The sequence below is a fragment of the Amblyraja radiata genome, chromosome 32, assembly GCF_010909765.2.
Source record: "Amblyraja radiata isolate CabotCenter1 chromosome 32, sAmbRad1.1.pri, whole genome shotgun sequence".
NCBI lineage: Eukaryota > Metazoa > Chordata > Chondrichthyes > Rajiformes > Rajidae > Amblyraja > Amblyraja radiata.
In genome coordinates this window covers 10,600,021-10,622,334 of record NC_045987.1, presented here as the reverse complement: position 1 = coordinate 10,622,334, position 22,314 = coordinate 10,600,021, and the positions used below count along the sequence as shown (strand labels likewise).

The 22,314-nt window shown below is 40.4% G+C and overlaps 1 protein-coding gene across 3 annotated transcripts in view; it reads left to right on the top strand.

Moving 5' to 3' along the window:
• gpsm1 (G protein signaling modulator 1) overlaps positions 1-22,314 on the top strand; it is a 152,727-nt gene that overhangs the window by 115,828 nt on the left and 14,585 nt on the right. For 2 of the 3 annotated variants that reach the window (XM_033048936.1, XM_033048937.1), the window contains 2 exons: positions 13,002-13,072; positions 13,968-14,162. In XM_033048936.1, coding sequence (XP_032904827.1) covers positions 13,002-13,072; positions 13,968-14,162 — 266 coding nt within the window. Of the gene's footprint in view, positions 1-2,387; positions 2,495-13,001; positions 13,073-13,967; positions 14,163-22,314 lie in introns of those variants that run through there. The other variant, XM_033048938.1, reaches the window with a different exon arrangement.

Sequence of the window (22,314 nt, the reverse complement as noted above, 5' to 3'; positions counted from 1 at the left end):
AAAAATGGCCTTTATTAAAATCTGACAATGTGCACTTTAACAACATGTGATTTTTTTTTTTTTTCTGTTACAAATCTCAAATTGTGGAATACAGAGGCAAATAAATAAATGATGGGTCTTTGTCCCAAACATTATGGAGGGCACTGTAGGTAATTACCAGTAGAAAAGTCTTACGAGTATTAAAAGCTCAAGGAATGACATTTTTGATACATTGATGATCTTAAATACATTGCCCAAAAGAATGATGGAAGTAAATTAATTGATAATTTTCAAAGTAGAATGAGACATTTTCTAATTCTAATTTAGCAATGACGCAAGAAAGTAAGTTTAATTAGGTAATTATTTTTAGGAACTGTCACAGCCATAATGAATTGAAGGCCTCTTTTGTAATGTGTGCAGGATTTAAAAAAATAATCAGTTCCTTTATTAATTATCATTACAAGATCAGTGAAAGAGACACATCTTTAAGCCCTATTACTATTCCATCTTTTAGAGAAACGGCTTAGGTCCCACACGAAGACCACATCGTGTAGGTGAGGAATTGATTGTGGGGAGAATATTTGATCACATTAAAGGAAAACTAACTTTAAAGGAGTGGAATAGAAAATTCACTCATCTATGAAAAGATAAACAATTGTTAACATTTCAAGTCACAAGAGCCATTGTTAAAATGGAAAAAGTGGGAAAACATCAGTTTTAACATGCAGATTGCAGAGAGAGGAGTGATGGGTAGGATTAAGGGAATATCTCTGAGAAGATGAGGCTTGTGTGGCGACACACAAGATGTCGATGAATTGATTGATCGGTTAGTGAGGGAAAATACAAACAGATGGATCTAAAACAAGTGCAATGCAGAGCTCTGGGGATGCCCAGTGGATTATGCAGTACTGATGGAGAGAAAGATACTCCTTCTTCTTCTTATCGAGTCCACACACAAGATTAGAAGTTGTTCAGCCGGAGCTGAACACACTTCTCGGCATCTGCACAATGGTGTCTGTCTTGCGCTTCTTGTGCTTCTTGTGCGTGGTGGTGGAAAGATTGGTTGAAACAGGGCCGCGACGTGAACGCTCTTTCCTTGGCCCCAGAAAGATACCGAGTCATATTATATATGGAAGATTTACAGTAGAACTAATCAGGTCTGTTACAAACAGAAGTAAGTTACCTGAAATAAAAGCTGGAAACACTAAGCAAGTCAGGCAGTGCCTGCGGAAGAAGAAACAGAGTTACGGTTTCAGGTTAAAGACCCTTCAGTTCTGACAATCGTTACTCGACGTGAAGCATTGACTCTATTTCTCTGTCAGCAAGTGGTGTCTGATCTGCTGAGTTTTTGCAGCATTTGATATTTTTGATCTGCTGAGTCCCTGCAGCTGTGAGTTGCCTGAATTTGTTAAATTCAGTATTGACTTTGGAAGGCTGCAATGTACCCAGATGATGGGTTGTTCTTCCACAAGCTCATGTTCAAAGGTATTTGTGTACTTTAGCATGTTGCCTTTTCAGTCATGTGCTACGTGATTGAAACCTCTTCTGGTAAATATTTTGATGCATGGTAAGAAGAAATTACTCTTTTGTGTCCTACCAGGGGCTGAGACATCTTTATACACTAGTTTAACAAAACTAACAATGATGAGCTGGCAGGAATTAGGCTTTTTTTGGACTAATTTCGCACTTAAACTATGGAATATAATTATTTTGAATTCTGCTTCCTCCAAAAACAAGTATGTTCTTTATCAGCAAATGATACATTAACCAATTCCCAGTAGGCGTCAATGGATACTAATCAGAACCAAGGCAAACGTTTTCTTCCCCCAGCTTTTGGGGCAGTTTGTTGTTACTTCATCACTCAAAGTGAGAATTCTCTGGGTCTTTCTGATCTTCTTGACTCAGTTATATAAACCGATCTGCTTGTCACTAAATCTTATATTTGTATGTTAATATATTGAAATTTAACAGATAAACACAGATTAAATGACATCAGACATTATTGTTTGTAGATCTTTAAAATTTGGGAGATATCTCTCCACAGTCACCTACAAAACGGTGACTAATGGTGATGCTGTTGGGAAATTTTTAAAAACCGCAGGATAAATGACATTGTCTTCACTTTCATTCCCTGAAGAGGCCTGTCACACAGTCCATCAGCACTGGATTGCACATAGGTCGTGATCATCCTACTGGTTTTCGATAATTCTATTTCTGAATTGAATTACTTGTGCAGCGAACAACACAGGCTGCTTTCAACAAACTTGTCGTGGATAGAGAGCATGTATGATTGACTGAGAAATCACATTAACGTGCAATGAGCAGGAGGTGGAGCTTTGAGCATTTATACATTACTAAAAGGTGGTGTGGACTTGAATTCATTTGCTGAACAACCGAATTTGAAGGATGGACTTCAGTGAATTAAGGAACAATATTGCAGATGATTATGCTAACCTGTCATTGCTGGTGGCTGTAACAGATTGTGAATGCTGCCTGTGAAACTGGTTTGGAACAAGTAGGTTTTTCTCTCTTTTTTTTAAACTGCATTCACTATATTATCTGCTATGTTTAAATAACATTCCATTGATCTTGGGTCATAACTGACCCCCAAAGTTGTCGTACTTTAATATAGATAAGGACCAAAGGCAATTATTATGACTGACTTACATTATGGAGGTTACATTTGTGTACTCTGGGAGAATTGCAAAAAAAAAACTGGATTTTGTCTGCATGTTGACAGCAATTAGATAAGGGAATTATATGATCATTTCAAAGAGCTGAGCACAAATATCAATTTTAATTTGAAGCTGCAATGCACCTTTGCAGAGAAAGCTAATTGTTATCGAGCTGACAGTGTTTTAAACTTGATTTAATTGTATACATTCCACTTTGCCACTTGAGTGCTTCTCAGTCTTTCAAAGCAAATTCTGCATGATCCAGTCAGCTATTTTGTTATCGACACAGAACAAGCTAAAGTTGTTTGTCTTCTTGTTGAATAACCAGCGGATAAATGTTACTTTTGCTAGGGAACGTGTTCCCAAAAATGATCATTTAACAAAAAGTCATGGGCTGCCAAATAGAAGTGGTAAGATTAAAGCAGGTAGAAGTGAAGGCTTACACTTGTATGCAGTGTTGAGCAAGTAATGTATGGCAATTTGTATACCTGGATCTTCATGCTCTACCAAAGCATATTAATAGTGTTATTAAATGTTTATATACAGTAATGCATCAATCAATTTATTCTCTTGCCCTAATTATACGATTTAAAGGGTGTGGACTGAAATTCATTTATTTTTAAAGATTGGCAGTCCATGTAATTTTTCTCTGCTGACTTCAAAATTGAGTGAAAATTTACACCTTCTATAGAGATTATTGGTCATGCAAAATGTTCTGATTCTTCATGAAACCATTCCTCCGCACTGCAAAATCTCACTCTTTACCTAAATGAACAGATGCAGTTTTTGCTGAAAGATGTTAACTGTACAAAATCGTTTTTGAAAGTACGTGTCACTGGAATGTTTTCTTCAGTATCAGTAGCAAAGATACTGTACAGATGTTAAATTGTTAATGTTAAATTGCTATGTTTTTAATAGAGTGTTGATACTAATCTAACAGCAGTTTCCAACACTGGACATAAATACTAAACCTTAAAATAGAACTGAGAAAATGCTTTCAAGAGTGCATTACCAAATCAATGCCTGATTTTATTTTACATAATGTCAATCAATAATGGGGCTGTCCCACTGTACGAGCTAATTCATGAGTTCTCCCGAGTTTCCCCTAATTCGAACTCGGAGCATTACGGTAATAGCCGCTTGTAGGTACTCGGAGCTCTCATGGACATTTTACAACATGTTGAAAAATCTTCCCGAGCTTACCGCGTTTCCCGAGTACCTGTCGTTAGCGTTACGAGCCGCTAAGAGACGTCCCGAGCTCTGATGCACCCCCTACATACATTCTACGTGCTTACCACGAGTTTGATTTTTTTTTAAACTCGGGAGAGCTCTTGAATTAGCTTGTACAGTGGGACAGCCCCTTAACTTGCTTACTTTCAAGGGTTAGGCACCATAAAACTTGGGATTTTTCATTTAAGTATCCATTGTTTTAGGACAATGACAAAACTTGAAATGTCAGCAGCTAACTGAATTAGGAAACTATTAATTGAGATTAGGAAGTGTATCACATGTTAGAGAATAGAGGAGACCCATAAAGTTAAATTATACTGTTTGCTTTGATGGTGAGTTGAGATCAGTCTGTTATTTGAATGCTGCCCTTGTTTTTTTAATAACATACCTGAGCCTCTCTACATTGGCTGTGAAAGCAGGAAAGCAGATTGTGTGGAGAAGGGTCTGAGTGTGACTGAAAATAGTAAAAGTGGATTTTTTCTTAGACCAACCAAGAATAAATGGCGTTTTCAAGGTTTCAAGGTCAGTTTATTATCACATGTACCAATTAAGGTACAGTGAAATTTGAGTTATCATACAGCCATACTAAGTGAAAAGCAACAAGACACACAACCACATGAACGTTAACATAAACATCCATCACAGTGGATTCCACATTCCTCACTGTGATGGAAGGCAATAAAATTCAATCTTCTTCCCCTTGTTCTCCCGCGGTCGGGGCAGTCAAACCATCCGCAGTCGGGGCCATCAAAGCCCCCGCAGGCAACGATTGAAGGCCCCGTCGGGGTGATTCAAACTCCCGGCGGTTCAAACTCTCTCCGCGGCATGGAGCTCCCGAGTCAGCCTCTTCTTACCAGAAACCACGGGCTTCACAATGGTAAAGTCCACAGGCCCTGTGGTTGGAACTTCGATCCCCAGCTAAGGGATCGCAAGCTCCACAATGTTAAAGTCCCGCAGACTCGTGAATCAATTTTAAGATTATATTAAAAAGAAAAAGCATCAGTAATTGTAAAGATTTGTAAATGTTAGTCCCCTTTATATCTGAGCTGATTACTGGTGACGGGGGTGTAATCAGAAAAAAACAACTCTTCACCACTACCATCTACCGCAAAGTCAGTTTGGATCCAATTGACCAGCTCCTCCTGGATCCACCTGATTAAACCACCGATCTTCCTTGCGGGACCTTGTCAAAGGCGTTACAATGTCGAAAAGACATGGACAGGTACATGGATATGAAAGAAGGCTGTGTAGGCCAAGTCAATGGATATTTTTAAGGCAAAGATAGATAGATTCTTGATTAGAATAGGTGTTGGGGGTTATGGGGAGAAGGCAGGAGAATGGGGTTAGGAGGGAGAGATAGATCATCCATGATTAAATGGCGGAATAGACTTGATGGGCTGAATGGCCTAATTCTACATATGAAAGGTTTAGTGGGACATAGGCCAAACGCAGGCAAATGGGCTAGCTTAATATAGTAAACTTGCTCCTCATGAATGAGTTCTGAAGGGCCTGTTTTCTTGCTGTATGACTGTGATTAAACATCTGTAATTAAACATTAAGCAAAGAAACATAAAATAACTATTATAGAAACTGTTGGCTTTTTTCCCCTTTCCTGTTATCACACCAGGTGTCTTTTTTGGCCAAGCATGTAAGTGTGGAGGCTAGTGCCAGACCACCACCAGTTAGCTGTGTATAACCAGCTGCTCAGTGATGGAAACGCCAGCAGAGCTGATAAGTACTTGTTTGCTTGATCTGCATTGAGCATCTTTCCAGAGCATCTTAAAATCGGATGTGGCCGACGTGGATTTCATTTCACATGTCTTTTAACATGGTCTTTGGTGTTTTGCTCCTTACAATAAAAGGTTTCATCATAAATATGAAGTAGTAGTAAAACAAACAAAACATTCCACTGGAGATGCAAGGAACTGCAGATGCTGTAATCTTGAGCAAAACACACAGTGCTAGAGAAAATGACTGGATTAGGCAGCATCTGGGGAGGGAATGGATAGATGGCCTTTCAGGTCAGGACCCTTCATCAGGCTGATAGGAATAGGAGGATGGGATCTGGAAAAGAGAGGCAGGGACAGAACAAAGCCTGGCCAGCGATAAAACAGCCTGGTGGGGTAGATCATTTACTTCTGAAATGAAATGTTGGCCATAGCTGTCTCTTGCTATCACCAGTGAAAATCTGTTATTGTCGAGTTATTTGAGAATTAAGCGGTGGCTAAAGTTGTGCGCTTCATATTAAAACTGAGAAATCTTTCGTTCAGTAAGGAAAACCAAAAGGGCCTTAATTTAAAACAATTACTGAAAGACGGTATCTCTTGCAATGCAGCACTCAGTCAATGCAATAGTGGAAGTGTCAGCCTCACTTATGTGTTCACATCTCTGGATTTGAGCTCACAACCTCCCAATTTATAGGCTATTAATGGAAATCTGTGAATGGCATTCTCTCTCATATCTAAAGATTGCAGAGGCTGGAATCTGCTACAAAAACCCATCTGTTGGATAACTCATTGGGTCGGGCAGCATCTGTGGAAGAAAAGGAATGGTCAACATTTTAGGTTGAGACGTCCACGTCGCCTCCTGATGTGGAGTCTCGATCAGAAACTTAAATGTTGCCCACAGCTGGCTCTTGCAAACACCTATGAAAATCTGTTGTAGTAGTTATTTGATGGTTAAATGTTGGCTAACAGGCCTGTCCCAGTTGGAGTCATTTGCGAGTCATTTACGCGACATCATTTACGCTTCTCGACGCGCGAGTCATGACATGCACGTGATGCGCGCATGGTGCGTGGTGACGTAGGCAGTGACGCGGTTTGCCCAGGATTTTGGGATTCACAAAATCTTCACACGCCACCTGCGTGAAGCGCAAATGACGCCCAAGTGGGAAAGGCCCTTAACGCCATGCTCCTCATATTAAAGCTGGAAAATCTTTTATTTATGAAGGAAAACCTAATGAACAAAAGATAAACATTAGAGAGACACTAAAAGCTGGAGTAACTCAGCGGGACAGGCAGCATCTCTGGAGAGAAGGAATAGGTTATGTTCGGGTCGAGACCCTTCTTCAGACTGCAGACTGCAGTCTGAAGAAGTGTCTCGACTCAAAACGTCACCCATTCCTTCTCTACAGAGATGCTGTCTGTCCTGCTGAGGTACTTCAGCTTTTTGTGTCTATCTTTGGTTTAAACCAGCATCTGCAGTTCCTTACTTGAAAAAAGATAAACATTAACCGTTCCATTCTCTCCACAGATGCTGCCAGACTCTGGGTTCTTCCAGCAGCAGGATTTTTGCAACAGAGAGATGGATGTATGTCAAATGGGAGTAAACAAAACTTGAAAATAATTAGTAACAACAAGAGAAAACATATTTTCAAAGCAGGGACTCTTCAGTTTGATGGCTGGGTACAGTGCAGGAATCTATATTTTAGTATTTATTGCACAATAAAGCGTTTAATGAAAATGCCAAATATAGAAATGATCTAAATCAATTGAAAAGTACCTATATGAGAAGAATCCATTGTTTCAGTTTGTTCAATGGGTGAGATTGCAGGGTTCATTGTGCAGTAAATAATAGGAACTAGACTAAGTGGGACCCGTTGGGTCCCAGGTTCACACGGGAGGGCTGGTCCCCCAACGTAATATTCAACCTCTCCACCAGTTACAATATTGGTGGCCAGTGGGGGTTCTGGAGCGCTAGCATGGGTGTTGTGGGTCAAGTCAAGCCAGGTTCAGGGCCAACAATCCATTTCAAGTTGTCAATCTGTTTCAAGTCAAGTCCAGCACAGGGCAGGTGGACAGTTAACAAATCATTCATTGCAAGCACATTGCTGGCTAACAAATCATTTATTGCAAGCACATTAAGGGTTAACAAATCATCATTCATTGCAAGGACTGTGAGTAAGATGGCCAAAAACCATAGCGATATATGGTGGCGTTTTTTCTAAAATCAATATACAGCCAATCTACAGGAAGTGGTTAAGATGAGACTTTTAGTTATAGAGATGTATTTCATGTGCTGTGACAATATGCCCCTTAAATACCTGGACCTCGTGCATCTTTCCTTATGGTTTTTGACTGAATTTCATTAAATTCCATTGAACGGTTCAACCACTTCTGACATTACATATCAGAATCAATCGTAACATTGCTGGTGCTGACTGTAACTTCAACAGAATTACTTTGCACTGTATCTCATTGCCCAGTGACTTTCAATATGTTACATTAAATCATCTTCCAATCAGTCTTAGCTATCCCTTCCATGAATCCAATTCACAATGTAAAATACTCTTCAACGCTGGACAACTTCCGCCAAACTCCCTCATAAATAAAGGGGAGAACAGGATTACGCTGAGAACCAGCAAATACTCGAAGGGCCAATTAGCCTCCTATGTCATGAAGAATTATGAAAATAGCCTGCCATTTGTCAACTCTGTAGGCTCACACATGAAGATGGCCACTTGTCTAAGGGCTAAACATAACCAGAAAGAATGTATGCCAGTTAATGAAAATCAGAACAAAAAATGCAGCTACTGGAAATCAGATATAAAATCCAAAAATACTCAACAGCATCTGTGGGACGAGAAACAGTTGACTTTTAAAGTTGTGGACCCTTGATGAGAACTGTGAAGAAGGTGCAAATGTTGGGTTTAAGTTGCAGAGAGGCTGGGGAGGGGAGGGATGAATCGGACAAAGTGAATATCTCTGATCATGGTGGCCTCGGATTGGCATGGGGACCAGCTGTATACAAGGCATCTCGTTGATGGGTTAATAGTGACAGTTAAAGAGAGTGAGCCTGAACAAAGCAACATAACGACTATAAGATGAGGGTGGGTAGAGAGTGAGCAAAGCAATGTAAATGTTGCAGATTTCTGTTGGAGAACATGCTCTGAACCTCCTGCAGCTCTGCATGCTCCAACAGTTACATATCATGAGTGTTGCCACTCTCCGTCTGCTCTCACTTCATGGCTTTTACTTTGCTGCTAGTGCTGGAGGAACTCAGCTGATCAGGCAGCATCAGGGAGAATAGACAGGGACCCTTCTTCGGACTAATTCCAGCATCTGCAGTTCCTTCGTGTCCCCATTAACCTATCGGTCAGATAACAACATTTACAGCTTATTTACAACAACTTATCAGAGATATTCACTTTGCCATATCTGTCCTTCCCCCAGTCTGGCTGCAACTTCAAACTAACTTTTTGTCTCCCTTTCCGGGTTCTGAGGAACAGCCAAGGACCTGAAATGGTAGCTCTGCTGCTCATTCCACAATTGCTGCAAGAATAAATGCTTTTCCATCAGGAGCAGAGAATTAATTCCTGACTTTGATATGTAAAATGGTAAATGAGTCACCCTGTCATTTATTGAGGGCTGTTATCCGAGAAATACAAATTTGCTGAGTTGGACCCTGAAGGAAAATAAAAACAAAGCCTGTATTTAGAAGGCTCCATAGCTTTTAGGTTAGCTGGCCTTTACATTGTACATGCGCCAATGAGCACACATAGAGCCACACAGTGCTTGATGTTGGTTCTTTTGCTGTTTACGTGTCCGATTTGTGAGCTGACTGCCGGCACGATTCCATGACTCAGATTTCTCTACATCCGTGCGATGATTGGAACTGAGCCGGCAATGGCCTAACTCACCCATCAGTTCTCTATTGCTACAATTCTTCGAGTTGTCAGGATGCATTTTTCGTGCTTTCCCCAATGACTCGCATAGAATAAGCATTTGAACTTGCAAAATTCCCAAAAAACAGTCACGATGCCCTATCAAGCAGTTGTATTGATTTATGAAAATATATCTTTGGTCTTTGATGTTACTTTCGAGCCAGGTGTGAAATATGACATTCTGTCAATCAGACAGGGTTGGTTGAGTCTGTTGGATTAAAAAAAATACTCCCCTACTCTGTCATATTTGACCCTTATAAGAAGACCAATATGAATGGTGTCTCTGATATTAGCAAAAATGAAATAAACAAATTTACTGGTGTTTTTTTTACCTCTATATCAGTATATTTATGTATCATTAAATATACTGATATAGAGGTAAAATACACCATCAGTGTATATCACCATTTTGCCAAATTCATTCCTTGCGCTTGGACTTGAGCCACCACTAACTCGGACAACCTGCTCACTGGCCTTTGCCAGTAAAACTGTGTTGATCTGACAACTTGGAAGTGATGTGTTTCTCAATTTCCTCACGCTGGGACAAAAATCCTTGTTTCCTTGCGTGTTCTGTCACCTGATAATAGAGTAGATGCATGGGAACATCATCACTGAAGCATCTCATTCTGAATTGGATATAACCACAACATGGACATTTTGTGTATCGATGAGGTAAGATTCTGTGAAAGCATATTGAAGAGGGAACAGCTTCACCACACAGATTGCAGCATACAATGGCCCATTAACATCTTCTCAACATGTGTAATACATATAGATTTTAGCAGCAATGGCAACAACCCTAACCCCAAAATCAGGAAACCAAACGATACCAGGATTAAAAAGAATAATAATAATAATAATGGATGGGATTTATATAGCGCCTTTCTAATACTCAAGGCGCTTTACATCGCATTATTCATTCACTCCTCAGTCACACTCGGTGGTGGTAAGCTACTTCTGTAGCCACAGCTGCCCTGGGGCAGACTGACGGAAGCATGGCTGCCAATCTGCGCCTACGGCCCCTCCGACCACCACCAATCACTCACACACATTCACACACAGGCAAAGGTGGGTGAAAAAGGTGAAGTACAGCTTGTCACACATATTGTTGGACTCAAAATAAGATTATTTCTCTCTCTGTTGTCTCAATCCATGCTGTTTACTTTCACACTGTTTATTGCTGCTCCAATGTTCAAGAGAAAACAATTGTGTAAAAAGCTCTTTATAGACATTCCTACTGTGGCAACACATTACTATTGTGGACAGGCTGTAAGGTTTGGAACTGTAATACACATTAAACTCTAACACATTTATGCTATGTCTTGAATTTGTTGATGGTGGTGTTACAGGAGGGTTGGAGGAATGAGGAGGTGAAGGCAGATGCAGAGGCTGGATATCTGAAATGAAAACAACATTTTGCAAACACTTAGTCGGTCTGGCAGCATCTGTAGAAGGATTTAATCTTTAAATCAACAATTAAATCAACATTTAATGTTTAAGACTTTTTCGTCAGAAAGAGAAAAAACAAGTTAATTCTGAGTTGCAGAGAAGGCTGAGGATGCATGGACAGAAGAAGGGTCCCAATCCGATCTTTGTTTGAAGAAGATTCCTGACCCGAAGTCTGAAGAAAGGTCCAGAGCTGAAACGTCACCCATACCTTTTCTCAAGAGCCTGACCCACTGAGTTACTCCAGCACTTTGTCTTTTTTTACGTTGTAGAGGACATTTGGGGTAGTCAGAGACAGAGAATACACAGGAGCACAAAATACAATGACGAGCAGAACTTCAGGACATGCCCAGTGGATGAGACTATGCTAACGAAGAGAGAATAACAGAACGGAAATGGCCATCGCGGATACAAACAGAGAAAGCAAGTTACAATGCACCTGTGTATATTGTAGAGTGCTTTCCTCGTAAACCATTGTATCGTGGTTTTCCCTGAACCCTTGACAAAAATTGACAACATTTGTTTCTTTTGCCTTTATTTTCTCACAGAAATTTCACCAGAGTTAATTTTTATTCTGCATTTCAAATTTTTGGTAGAAATTTGTATAAAGGTGAATTTCTATTACCTAAACTGCTGTATTGGGGGAGGGGGGGGGGGGGAGCTTGAGGCTTGATGCTATAGACACTGTGCTTGATGCTATAGAATTGAACAGAGTCCAAATGTCAGCAACATGCCCTGATGGAAGATGGAGTGCTGCGCTCCAGCCTTTGCATTGAGCCTTGTTAAATATAATGCACAAGCTTATTGGTGACAGAAACTGTACCGAGCCTATTTACAATGCTTACTCCCGAAAAAACCCAAATTATACAGTTCCAATGATATGTTACATTTATTGATGTATTGATGATAATGTAGATAGTATCTGGATGTTGAATTGGATGTTGAATTGTGTTGGCTAGTTTTGCAAGTGGCTTTCGTCTAATGTTTGGAGGGTGCTGATACTAATGACCACTCAATCGGAAAATTTACAAGTCCAAAGAATCCTGCTCGACTTCCAATAACTAGCCATTCAACAGTGCTGCTTGTGGGATGTATGCCAATTGCTTGTGTCAAGTTTCAAAATCTGTCTGTAAAGTACTCTGCTATGTCCTGAAGGCATGGAGGGCCTTCTTCATAGAAGCAAGATTAATATTTCCTTCTCTTTATTTAAAGTAGGCTGATGCAAAATATATCAACAGCAAGGTGCTGCTGTCTCACAGTGTCAGAGACGTGGGTTTGAACCTGATCTTCAGTGCTATCTGTGAAGTTTGTACGCTCTCCCTGTGATCTCATTTGATTCCTCTTTCTGGTCTGTTTTCCTCCTTCATCCCAAAAATATACTCAGTAAATTTCTCTGAGTGTGTAGGAAGTGGGTGAGAAAGTGGGATAGCAGAACTAGTGTGAATGGATTATCTATGGTCGGCATAGACTCGGTAGGCCAAACGGCCTGTTTCCATGCTGTATCTCTAAACTAAACAAAACATACATTGCATAGGCCCACCCAGCAGAATACTGGGCAGTTCCATCTGAGACCCATCACTGAATTCCCTTATTAGATTGAGAAGATTGGGTGAATGAGGAACAGCAAAGTTGGCATGAGTGATCATTGTGGAAAGATGCTGGGGGAACTTTACTGTTGATTCATAGAGAATTAAAATCGAAAATTTGACCAGGTTGACTGTTGCAGAACACCTTTGACTGCCATTGAGATTTTGGAGGAACTCAGTTGCTAGCATTGATTGGCAAGATAGTTAGTTGATAGTCTCAAGTACAATAAGTTCCGATGGAAAAACAAGTTGACATTGTAATTTATACTCATTGAGCAGCATTGTCCAATTTTGATGCATTAGTCAAATGTTGATTACGCACTGTCTTGATTAACTTGTGCTGAAATAAGGTAATTGCTTCCAATGAATAAACATAACATTAATAAACCTGATTTAACTCGGTTTAATCTTCTTGTGCTTTAGGAGCTCGGCCAAGAATAGCGGCCCGGTACAGCATGGAGAACATGAGCATCGTCAAGTTTTCACCAGATAAGGTGAGGTGATTCATTTTCATTGAGATTCATAAAAGCATGTTTAGGGGAAAAAATCAACCTCTAATTTGATTTATTTGTTTTAAGAAAGGATACAAGAATGAGAGCGCGAATAGACTTTAAATTGGTATAAGAGGGAGTGTGACTAACATGGTAGCAAGTGCATAAGATTTAAGCATATTTTTCATGAATGAGGAAGGAAAATCTTGCCACAAAATGAGCGTTCAATGGAGAAGAACAAAATGAAGCTGCGGGGTTGTCCCATGCATAGCATTGTAATTTATGAAAATGGTGCAGGTGCTGTGATTTGAAACATGTTGGGAACGGATCAATTGTGAAATCAACTGGAATAGTTTATCACTACATTTCAAAGCAAACCATTCTAATAGAACCAAACAGGATAGCATTGGTACCACACACAGGCCTTTGCTTGCAATGCCAATAAAATATCCTGGAGATATATCAACGGTTAATTGCTGACCTGGTGAGTCCTGTTTGTGTTGATGTCTAGTTCCACGTTCCATCCTTGCAATCCAAGTGGAAACAGTCAAACAATGCTAATAGAATGGGGAATTTTACGTGAGTCAGACCAAAATCATTTCTGTTTGGTTTTCCACAAGCCTTCACACTGCACCAGGATTCAGTTCTCTGGATCAGCTACCCAACCATATGTTCTTAAAACTGACCATGAATCCCTGGTCAGAGTTGTGAGATTTCATTGTCTTGTCAAGGCTGTTCAGGATATATTTAGCTGGGAATGAAATATCACCTGACATGCAATGTCTGACACATCTTTTAGGTGCAATTTACGATTACTTTCCAATTGAAAATCTTAACCCTGCCATTATCTATCTCTATATTACATAATTTTCTATTGATCTGATTTACAATTTTTAAGGACCAAAATGGAGAACTAACTGGAGAGTACCATTCCAACGATCTTGAAGGCACAGTTAAAACACCCCAGATTAGTAAACTAAGGAATAGAAAGTTTAACGACAGTCAATCAAGCACAGAAAGTAAACCGCAAGGAGCCAGTACATTGTTGCCTTTGGTGGATGCCAGTGACGTCAGACTTCAAGTGGCCCCAATGGTAAGTGTCCTGAACTTGTATTTATCACATCAACATTTGACATTGTGATTATGTTTGTATCTGTGATTGTGTAAGGGTGCCTCGTGTGGTAGCAGTTGTGTCAGATGTGAATAGTATGTAGTGTTATCACTGCTGCTTTGCTGAACATCCATTAAACCTGCACATGTTACACACATAGAAGCTTTATCAAAGCTTGACCATGGGCGCTTTCAGGTCCTGATTTCATTTGCAATCTACTTGACGCTATAATTCAATTTGATAATACAGAGTACATGGACAGGCAGTTGTAATGCGCAGGCGAAGTTTAATGCAGAGAAAAGTAAAGTGATGCATTTTGGTCAGAAAAATGGGAAGACGTGAGAGCAGAAAGATGATTGTCCTAATTCCAGTGATGAGGTCGCCCAACCAAGAAAGGCTAGACACTTTTAGTCTGTTTTGCTTGAGGTTGAGAAGAATGAGGAGTGACCTTATTCAAATATGTAAGATCCTAAGGGGATTTAATAGATGTTGTGATGTTTTCACCAGTGGAAGAGACACAAACAAGACAACAGAGCTACAAAATAAGGGCTGGTCATTTAAAACTGAGCCGTGTAAACACGTCATCTCTCGGAGGAAAATGACTCTCTGGAATTCTGTCTATGTGGGTAGTGGAAGCCAGATCATTAAATGTACTTAAAATGGAGATAGATAAATATTTTAAAGATTGAGGAATTGTAGATTCTAGGGAACTAGCACACTAGTTAAGACCAGCATTGATCAGCCATGATCATATTGAATGTTGAGGCAGGCTTGAGCGGTCTGGCAGACCACTGCTCATATTTTCTTGTATTCCTCTGTTCTTCCATCCTTCCCTTCTAACCCACATTCAACCTCCATCATTATCATCAACCCTTCAACTGTAGTCCATCTGCCCCTTGCTCTCCCACCAGCCTCCCCTCCCTCACTACCCCTCTTTCCCTCTGTATTCATCTCCTGCTCTCCCCTCAACAAACAACTATTCTCACATGCCTTTCTCCTTCTACCCATGTTCCTCCTTATATGACTTCCAGTGTCCTCCTTTAACTCCCAGCCTCCATCTCTTCTCTATGATCCTCTCCACTGTTGCTCCCTGCCATCGAACATTGCCCCCTGCCCTTTCTCCTGCCTCATCATCCGTCCACTGACATGCTTATGCAATAGACTGACCAATTACACTAGTTAGAAGAATTTTATATTTTTAAATAACTGTAATTGTGACACCAGAAGAGGTAGTTGGATTTTTTTTCCAATAATCTCATCATTGCATTAATATGCAGTAAATCAGGTGGCCAAAGGCAACAGAGCAATACTGCTTTCATGAAAGTTTCTCGTAATTTTACAGAAGAATGTAAAGGATACATTTATTTTTTTGTAAATGATGGGATTTCTGTCTAGCTAAATGTAACACTATTCTTAAAAACCCATCTGAGTGGATAAGAGCAACATGATTGATGGAAGAACATGTTGAAAAGTGGACATTACCCGTATGCAGTGAAATTTAGAATGGGTATGACTCTGCTGCGTACATTGAATCTGCTGCCTGGAGAGTTGATGGAAGCAGATTTATAAGTAACTCTGGAAAGGAAATTAGTTTCCTACTTAAAGGAGAAAATGTTTCTGCTTTGGGGGGGGATTAGGAAACATGGGACGATATTCAGATAGCTTTTTCAAAGAGCTGGCAAGGGCGGGATAGACTTTATGCCTTGATGCCTGTAATTGATAGATAAAATTAATAATTACAATTTTTAGTAAGAAACGTGTGTTCCATTAGTTGACTAACAGAACAGGACCTGTGTGATTTTAGTTTGTGAATAAAAGCACATACACCGCTACAACCATCTCATTCAGTTATGTCTGTCTACCTTTGAAACCCTTCTTTCTTCCTCCTCATCTTTCTCTCATTACCATCACCTCTAAGGAGCTGAAATGTATCATCTAGCTATTTAGCAAATATTCAACATCTTGCCAAAATAAATGTTGAAGGCGAAGGCTGAGCACATACTGAAACAGTAACTGGCACAAGGCATTGGCCACATAAGGCAGTAACAAATATTTTTACTGTAGATCTGGACGCTTCGGTACAAATTCAAAGCAACCTCACTGTCTTCGGGCCATAATAATTTAGTTAAATTCTCAGGTGACTAATTGTGGGAGTTCCCACTTTCATTTGACGATACAAAGGAGAGGACGTCCACAGCTGTAGAAATAATCTTCTGATAAAATTAGACTACATTGAAAATGTTTTTATAAATGTGGGCTCAGAGGAACATTTGGAACATTCAAACAACTACTGAATCAGACCTGACGCTTCAAATGGCAGTCTGCTCAATTGGTTTCCAAATCTGAACACTTTTTGGTGAGTTTCACATCTATTCCTCATTTACAAAATATCTATTAACAAATATAATTCAACATTCAGTCCAGCAGACGGATAAATATTTTCAAGACTTTTCACTGAATTGCCGTTTGTGTAAAGTGACCAGAGAGAGTTCAGTACTAAAAGTCCATTGGAAGTTGTAAAAATGTTTGAGATTCCAGATTGAAAAGCTTGCGCCTTGGATTTGGGCTCTTTGTTGTTCATAGTTGAAGAACGTGATTTGTTGTGACAAGTTTATTTTCATCAACCAGCACTAAAATCATCATATCAGTTAACTACTTTGGTTAGATCTTTGGCCAGAGAAAAGTTTTTTTTAATAGTTTAATACGATATTGGGCTTGAGTAAAGCTTTTTATTGAATTTGCAACTGTAGAAATGCTTTTACTGCCTTTTTAGCCTAAAATTCATTGTGGCCAGTCAATATCAGCCTGGGAGAGATGTTAAGTCTCACATCTGGTGTTGGGTCCTGGCTAGAAACCAAGAACAAAACAGTACAGTGAAGGAAGGCCACTTGATTGAGTCGGGAAGAAGAAAGGAAGAGGCGGAGACAGTAGACTGTGGGATGTAGGTAAATTGGCTTGGTATATGTGTAAATTGTCCCTAGTGTATGCAATATTGTCAATGTGCAAGGATTGCTGGTCGGTGCAGACCCGGTGGGCCAAAGGGCCTGTTTCCATGCTGCATCTATAAAATAAACACAACTGAACTAAACTAAACTCAGTTAGTCAGTTCATCACAAGTGTACATCTGCTCCTGTTTCGTATGTTAGAAATAAATCATGTATTAGTTGTTTAAATGTTTATTACTGCTTGTTATTACTGTCATGTACAAATGGCACAAGCTACGTCAGTGCTGCACTGAGTTGTCAATCTCTTCTGCACAAGCAGTGAAGAGGTAGTTGAAGTAAATGGAAAGTGAAAAGTCGAGGGGACGAGCAATACTGAGCTTGGTTTCAGAACACGTTGCTGGAAAAGAACAGAGCAAACCTTATTTTGTTTCTAGTCATGCACTATCTAGGAATGCTTGATGCAAACACTTCATGCCAAAAGTAGGAGCATGTTCCTGCACTGACCACTGATAGTTTAGTGGCTGTAAAGCACTTTAGAATTTCTGAGATCTTGAAACTCTCTAAATATAAACGTTGATTGTTCGCCTAAGGGATGACAGAAAAACCGTAGACTCAGACACCAGGCAAGAAACAAGGTATGCATTTTGCCAAAAAGTTTCCCAAGAATGAATTGTGCTGTGTTCTAAAAGTTGGTACTGCACAATGCCTTTTTGCAAAGCACAACAAAACCAGAATTTGTGTATGGATTCCAAGTGAGAATATCGTGCTTTCATAAAATTAATTCAAAATGTTTATGCTCTGCAGCTTAACATCATGGACTTAAGGGCCTGTTCCTGTGCTGCGCTGTTTTATGTTTTAACACTAGCACGAGAATAGATTTGTTCTTTGATTATATCTGGTCGACTTTACAGGAAAGATCGTGGATCGCATGCAGCGTAGGTTTACTCAAATAATACTGAGAATATTAAGTTGTAACTATGAATAAAGATTGATGTTGAGGAGGTGACCTTTACCTCATGAAATGAGGACATCTAAAAGGTTTTGGACTTATCTAAAAGGTTAAAGAGAACGTAATCACAGTAGGATATCAGGAAGCCATTAGTTGCAAAGGAAGATTGTTACACAACCTATGAGGTCTGCATTCAAAATGCTGATCCCAGAAGTGAAAAGATAATGCATTAGTTCAACTCATCCACTGTAAGTAATGGGAAAGTTATAAACTATTGTGCGTGCAGTCGTACTGTGAGGAATCCATGCTGAAACTTTGCAGATCTCTCAATGCAGACTTGTATGAGCTCAGACAGGAGGCATTTGATTTTTACAATGCACTCCATGTTTCAGAGCTCAGTTTCCCCACATTCACAAGAGCTCAGGAGAACATCACGGCGTGAGGACGATTAGCAGACTGTTGAAAGAATCGGTGTTGATATTTTTCAAGTCATTGGAGTTAGGAATGCTTCACGGATGCCTATTGAGAAGGAGTTGAACATAATTTAAAGAGGAATATAAATAGAATACTAGGAATCAATGTGAGATTAGGATCGAAGTATATAATTTCAGTTCATGAACTAGCACTGGGGATTTATCCACCTTAATGGTTTTCAAGACACCCAACATCGCCTCCTGACATTCCTACCCTCCACCCTGATCTCACCATCCTTTATGTCCTTCTCCTTGGTGAATATAGATGCAAAGTACTCGTTTAGGACCTCACCTACATCCTTTAACTCTAAGCATAAATTCCTTTATTTGTCCTTGAGCAGTCTAATCTTGTCCCTAGTTCCCCTCTTGTTTTCAATATATGTATAAAATGGCTTGGGATTTTCTTCAATCCAACTCGCCAATGACATTTCATGGGCCCTTTGATCTGCCTAATTCCCTGCTTGGTTTCTTTCCTGCTTGTTTCCATTCCTTAAAGGCCCTGACTGATTTCAACTCACTAAACCGTACGTACGTTTCTTTTTGCCCAACTTTACAACAGTTCTGAAGATAGACACAAAATGCTGGAGTAACTCAGCGGGACAGGCAGCATCTCTGGAGAGAAGGAATGGGTGATGTTTTGGATCAAGACCCTTCTTCAGACAGTCCTGCACTTTGGCATGAATCTGTGAATTTGTAGACTCGTGGCAGTATTGGCTGGATATCTTAATCCTTTCAACGTTATCACATTCAAGAACGTGTTTATTCTTCACATTACAATCATTTTGTTTACTATTTGTGAAGATAGAATTAAAGTAGTAAAAATTAAGTGTTTAACTAGATAATTTTGAATCCTTATGATTTCAAGAAAATATTCATTTATGCACCAAATGCATCAAAGAGAATCATTGTACTCATTTGGAACTGTACCTGAACTTAAGGAACTTTCTAAAAGGGCATTACTGGTGGGATCTTTATATGCACTAGCATTAATGTTTGTAGTTAATCATTTCTTAAGAAGGCTGTTACGTTATTGATGGCTGAGATTGTGTCCAAGTGTGGATTTATTTGTTAAATTCAGATTCATAGTTGTTTTTCTTGGCGTTGTCGGTGTCAGCACTTTGATTAGGCAATGTTAGCAGACACATTCAGCTGACAGTATTCAGAATATCATCTCAATATCAAGAGAACACAGTCAGGAAATTAAATCTCTAGATCCAAGGACTCTTTCCTTACCTGTGAGGGTCTGAACCTTGCAAATTGTTCAGAGTGTGTTAAATTAAACAATGGGAGAGTCTGGACTTTGTTCATGAACCCATGCTGGAAAATTTCCATCCTGTTAATTTTTGATTGATGCTGAGAAATAATTTTTTTCTCATGCTCTTTTCTGCAACATAAAACAAGTTCCTGCATGGGCATCAGCTGCTCCATTGAACTGGTATAAATCATTTTTTATTAACATTGAAAGGTTTTACTTTATTTTACTTCGGAGTCACGTGAGTGACTACGTGAAGAAGGGCCGTCCGTCTGCATGCGTGTCATTACGTCTGAACGCAACGCACGACGGACTGGCAGAGGCACTGCGTCCTCCCAGGCCGTTAGGATGAGCAGGTAAGGAAAGTTGAATCACTTACCTGCGTTCTTTCGGGCTTGAAACCTTTTGTAGTTTCAGGGTCCAGATGTCGAGGAGACGGTCCGCGGGGAAGTCGGCTGCTGAAGACCGCAGCATTTCCCAGTAGCGGGCAACGGTGTTTCCCGACATTTAGCGCCGGAAGCTGAACCGGCAGGAGACTTGTTGCAGGAGGAGAGCTCCGTTGGTGGTCCTGCAGTACGGGAAAATCCACCCGCAAGTCAAACAACCCGTTGACTCAGAAGAGTCCAGGGAGGGAAAGGGATACCCTCCCTCAACGGAGAACGTCTGAGGACGACTCTCCCACATAGGAGCAACTTTTTGGAGAAGTTGCTCCAACAATGACCTGCTCTAAGGAGAGAGCTGTGTCAGCCCGTTGCCTACAGCAGCAGGCAGTACCGGGAGCCTCGCATAATGGGGCAACCCAATGTCTTCCCCATTGGAGGGGGAAGTACATATGGAAGAAACCACTCTGAATCAGAGTACAAAAGCAGGGGGGGGGGAACCTTCCCAGGGACAGGCAGAAGAAAGGAAGTAAGTAACTTTTACTTATATAGCACTGTTTAAGTTAACTTGCACCAAAGAGCTTTACATAAAATAAATAATAAGCACAAAAGAAAAGAAATACTTCTGCAATCATCCAGGTTCCACTGGGTGCTTCCCTGGATAGAGATCTAGAAAATGTCTCCTGCTCTGAGGAGAGGAGCATTCACGGTCAGTTTCAGTCTGACCCAAAGCAAGAATCTCATTTAGGCCCGCTGGAGGGACCATGTCAGCGCAGGTATCCTCAGGGGCCTGCGGCAGCACCTGTTTTCAGGGCTACCTACAAATCTCACTCTCAATGGAGGGGAGTGTGAGTGATCAGTAGGTATCTGATCTTGAATTACAATACTATACAATACCATTTATTTGTCATTTGAACCTCACATAACGTTCAAACTAAATTTGGTTTCAAGATCAGTAGGTAACTGATCTCGAATTAAAGTATGAACATACTGAAGCACATGCATATGGCCTCAAGAGACACCAGTTGGCAGAATATCCGCACAAATGCCGGCAAGGGAACAGCACTATCAGGGTGACTTTGGAGAAACCAGCCGCCGAATCCTCTCTTCAGGTAGGACCAGAAGAAGGATGCAAAAGCTGTCAGACCAATCAAGGTACCAACGACAAGCAAACTTCATCAGTAGGCGACAACACACCCCACACCTCCATAGGGGGTAAGCAGTTCACTGAAGCCGGTGGTAGCTTGAAAGCTGGGCACAGAAATATGATCAGAGTCGTCTTTTAAGGCAGACTCAGAATTATGGCCAGAATTGTCCGACAAGGCAGGCTCAGTATGATAAGGTTTTCAGACCAAGACCCAAGCAGAGGTCATGAGAAACATGGAATCCACACTTCCTACCAGTCCAACTCCCAATCAAGGAGAGAAAAGGAACCCGCTTCAGGGGCCTTTGGGCTTACCACAAGACCACCGGTAGCCATGGAGGTAGGTGGGTCTGGGTTTACTGAAACAAGGGATTGTGGACCAGTTACATGTTGGTAATTTTACTCTTGTGTTTTTGTTCAAAATGACAATAACATGAATTTCAGATCTGGTTTTAAAAAACAGATAACAACATGTGATTATTTTTTACTGCACAACATACATAGGTTCCAAGCAGACTTGGAACTCGGACCGGAATTGTCTTCAAGGCAGGCCCTGTATTTTGGGCAGGATTGCCTTCCAGGACGGGTGACAGATGGAGGATGTCACTTCATCCAGGTTTACCTCATTTGTGCAGTACAGACTTTTAGAAACAGCAATTTTTGTTTTGTTACGGTCTAACTACTGTTTTATAGGAGCTTCCTATAAAATGGTCACATGGCATGCATCGACCTCAAAGATGCATACTATTCAGTGTCTATTCATTAAGAACAGGAGATATTTGAAGTTTAGCTGGATGGTATGGCTCTGCCAAATGGGTTGACATCAGCTCCTAGACTATTGACTAAACTATGGAAACCAATTCTGGGACTACAAAGGTCTCAAAACCACATAGTAATGGCATATTTGGAGGACATTTTCATTTTGGAGTCACCAAGAATTGGCAGAAGCATCAGTCAGGCAAACCAAAACCCTGTTTGAAAGAATTGGTTA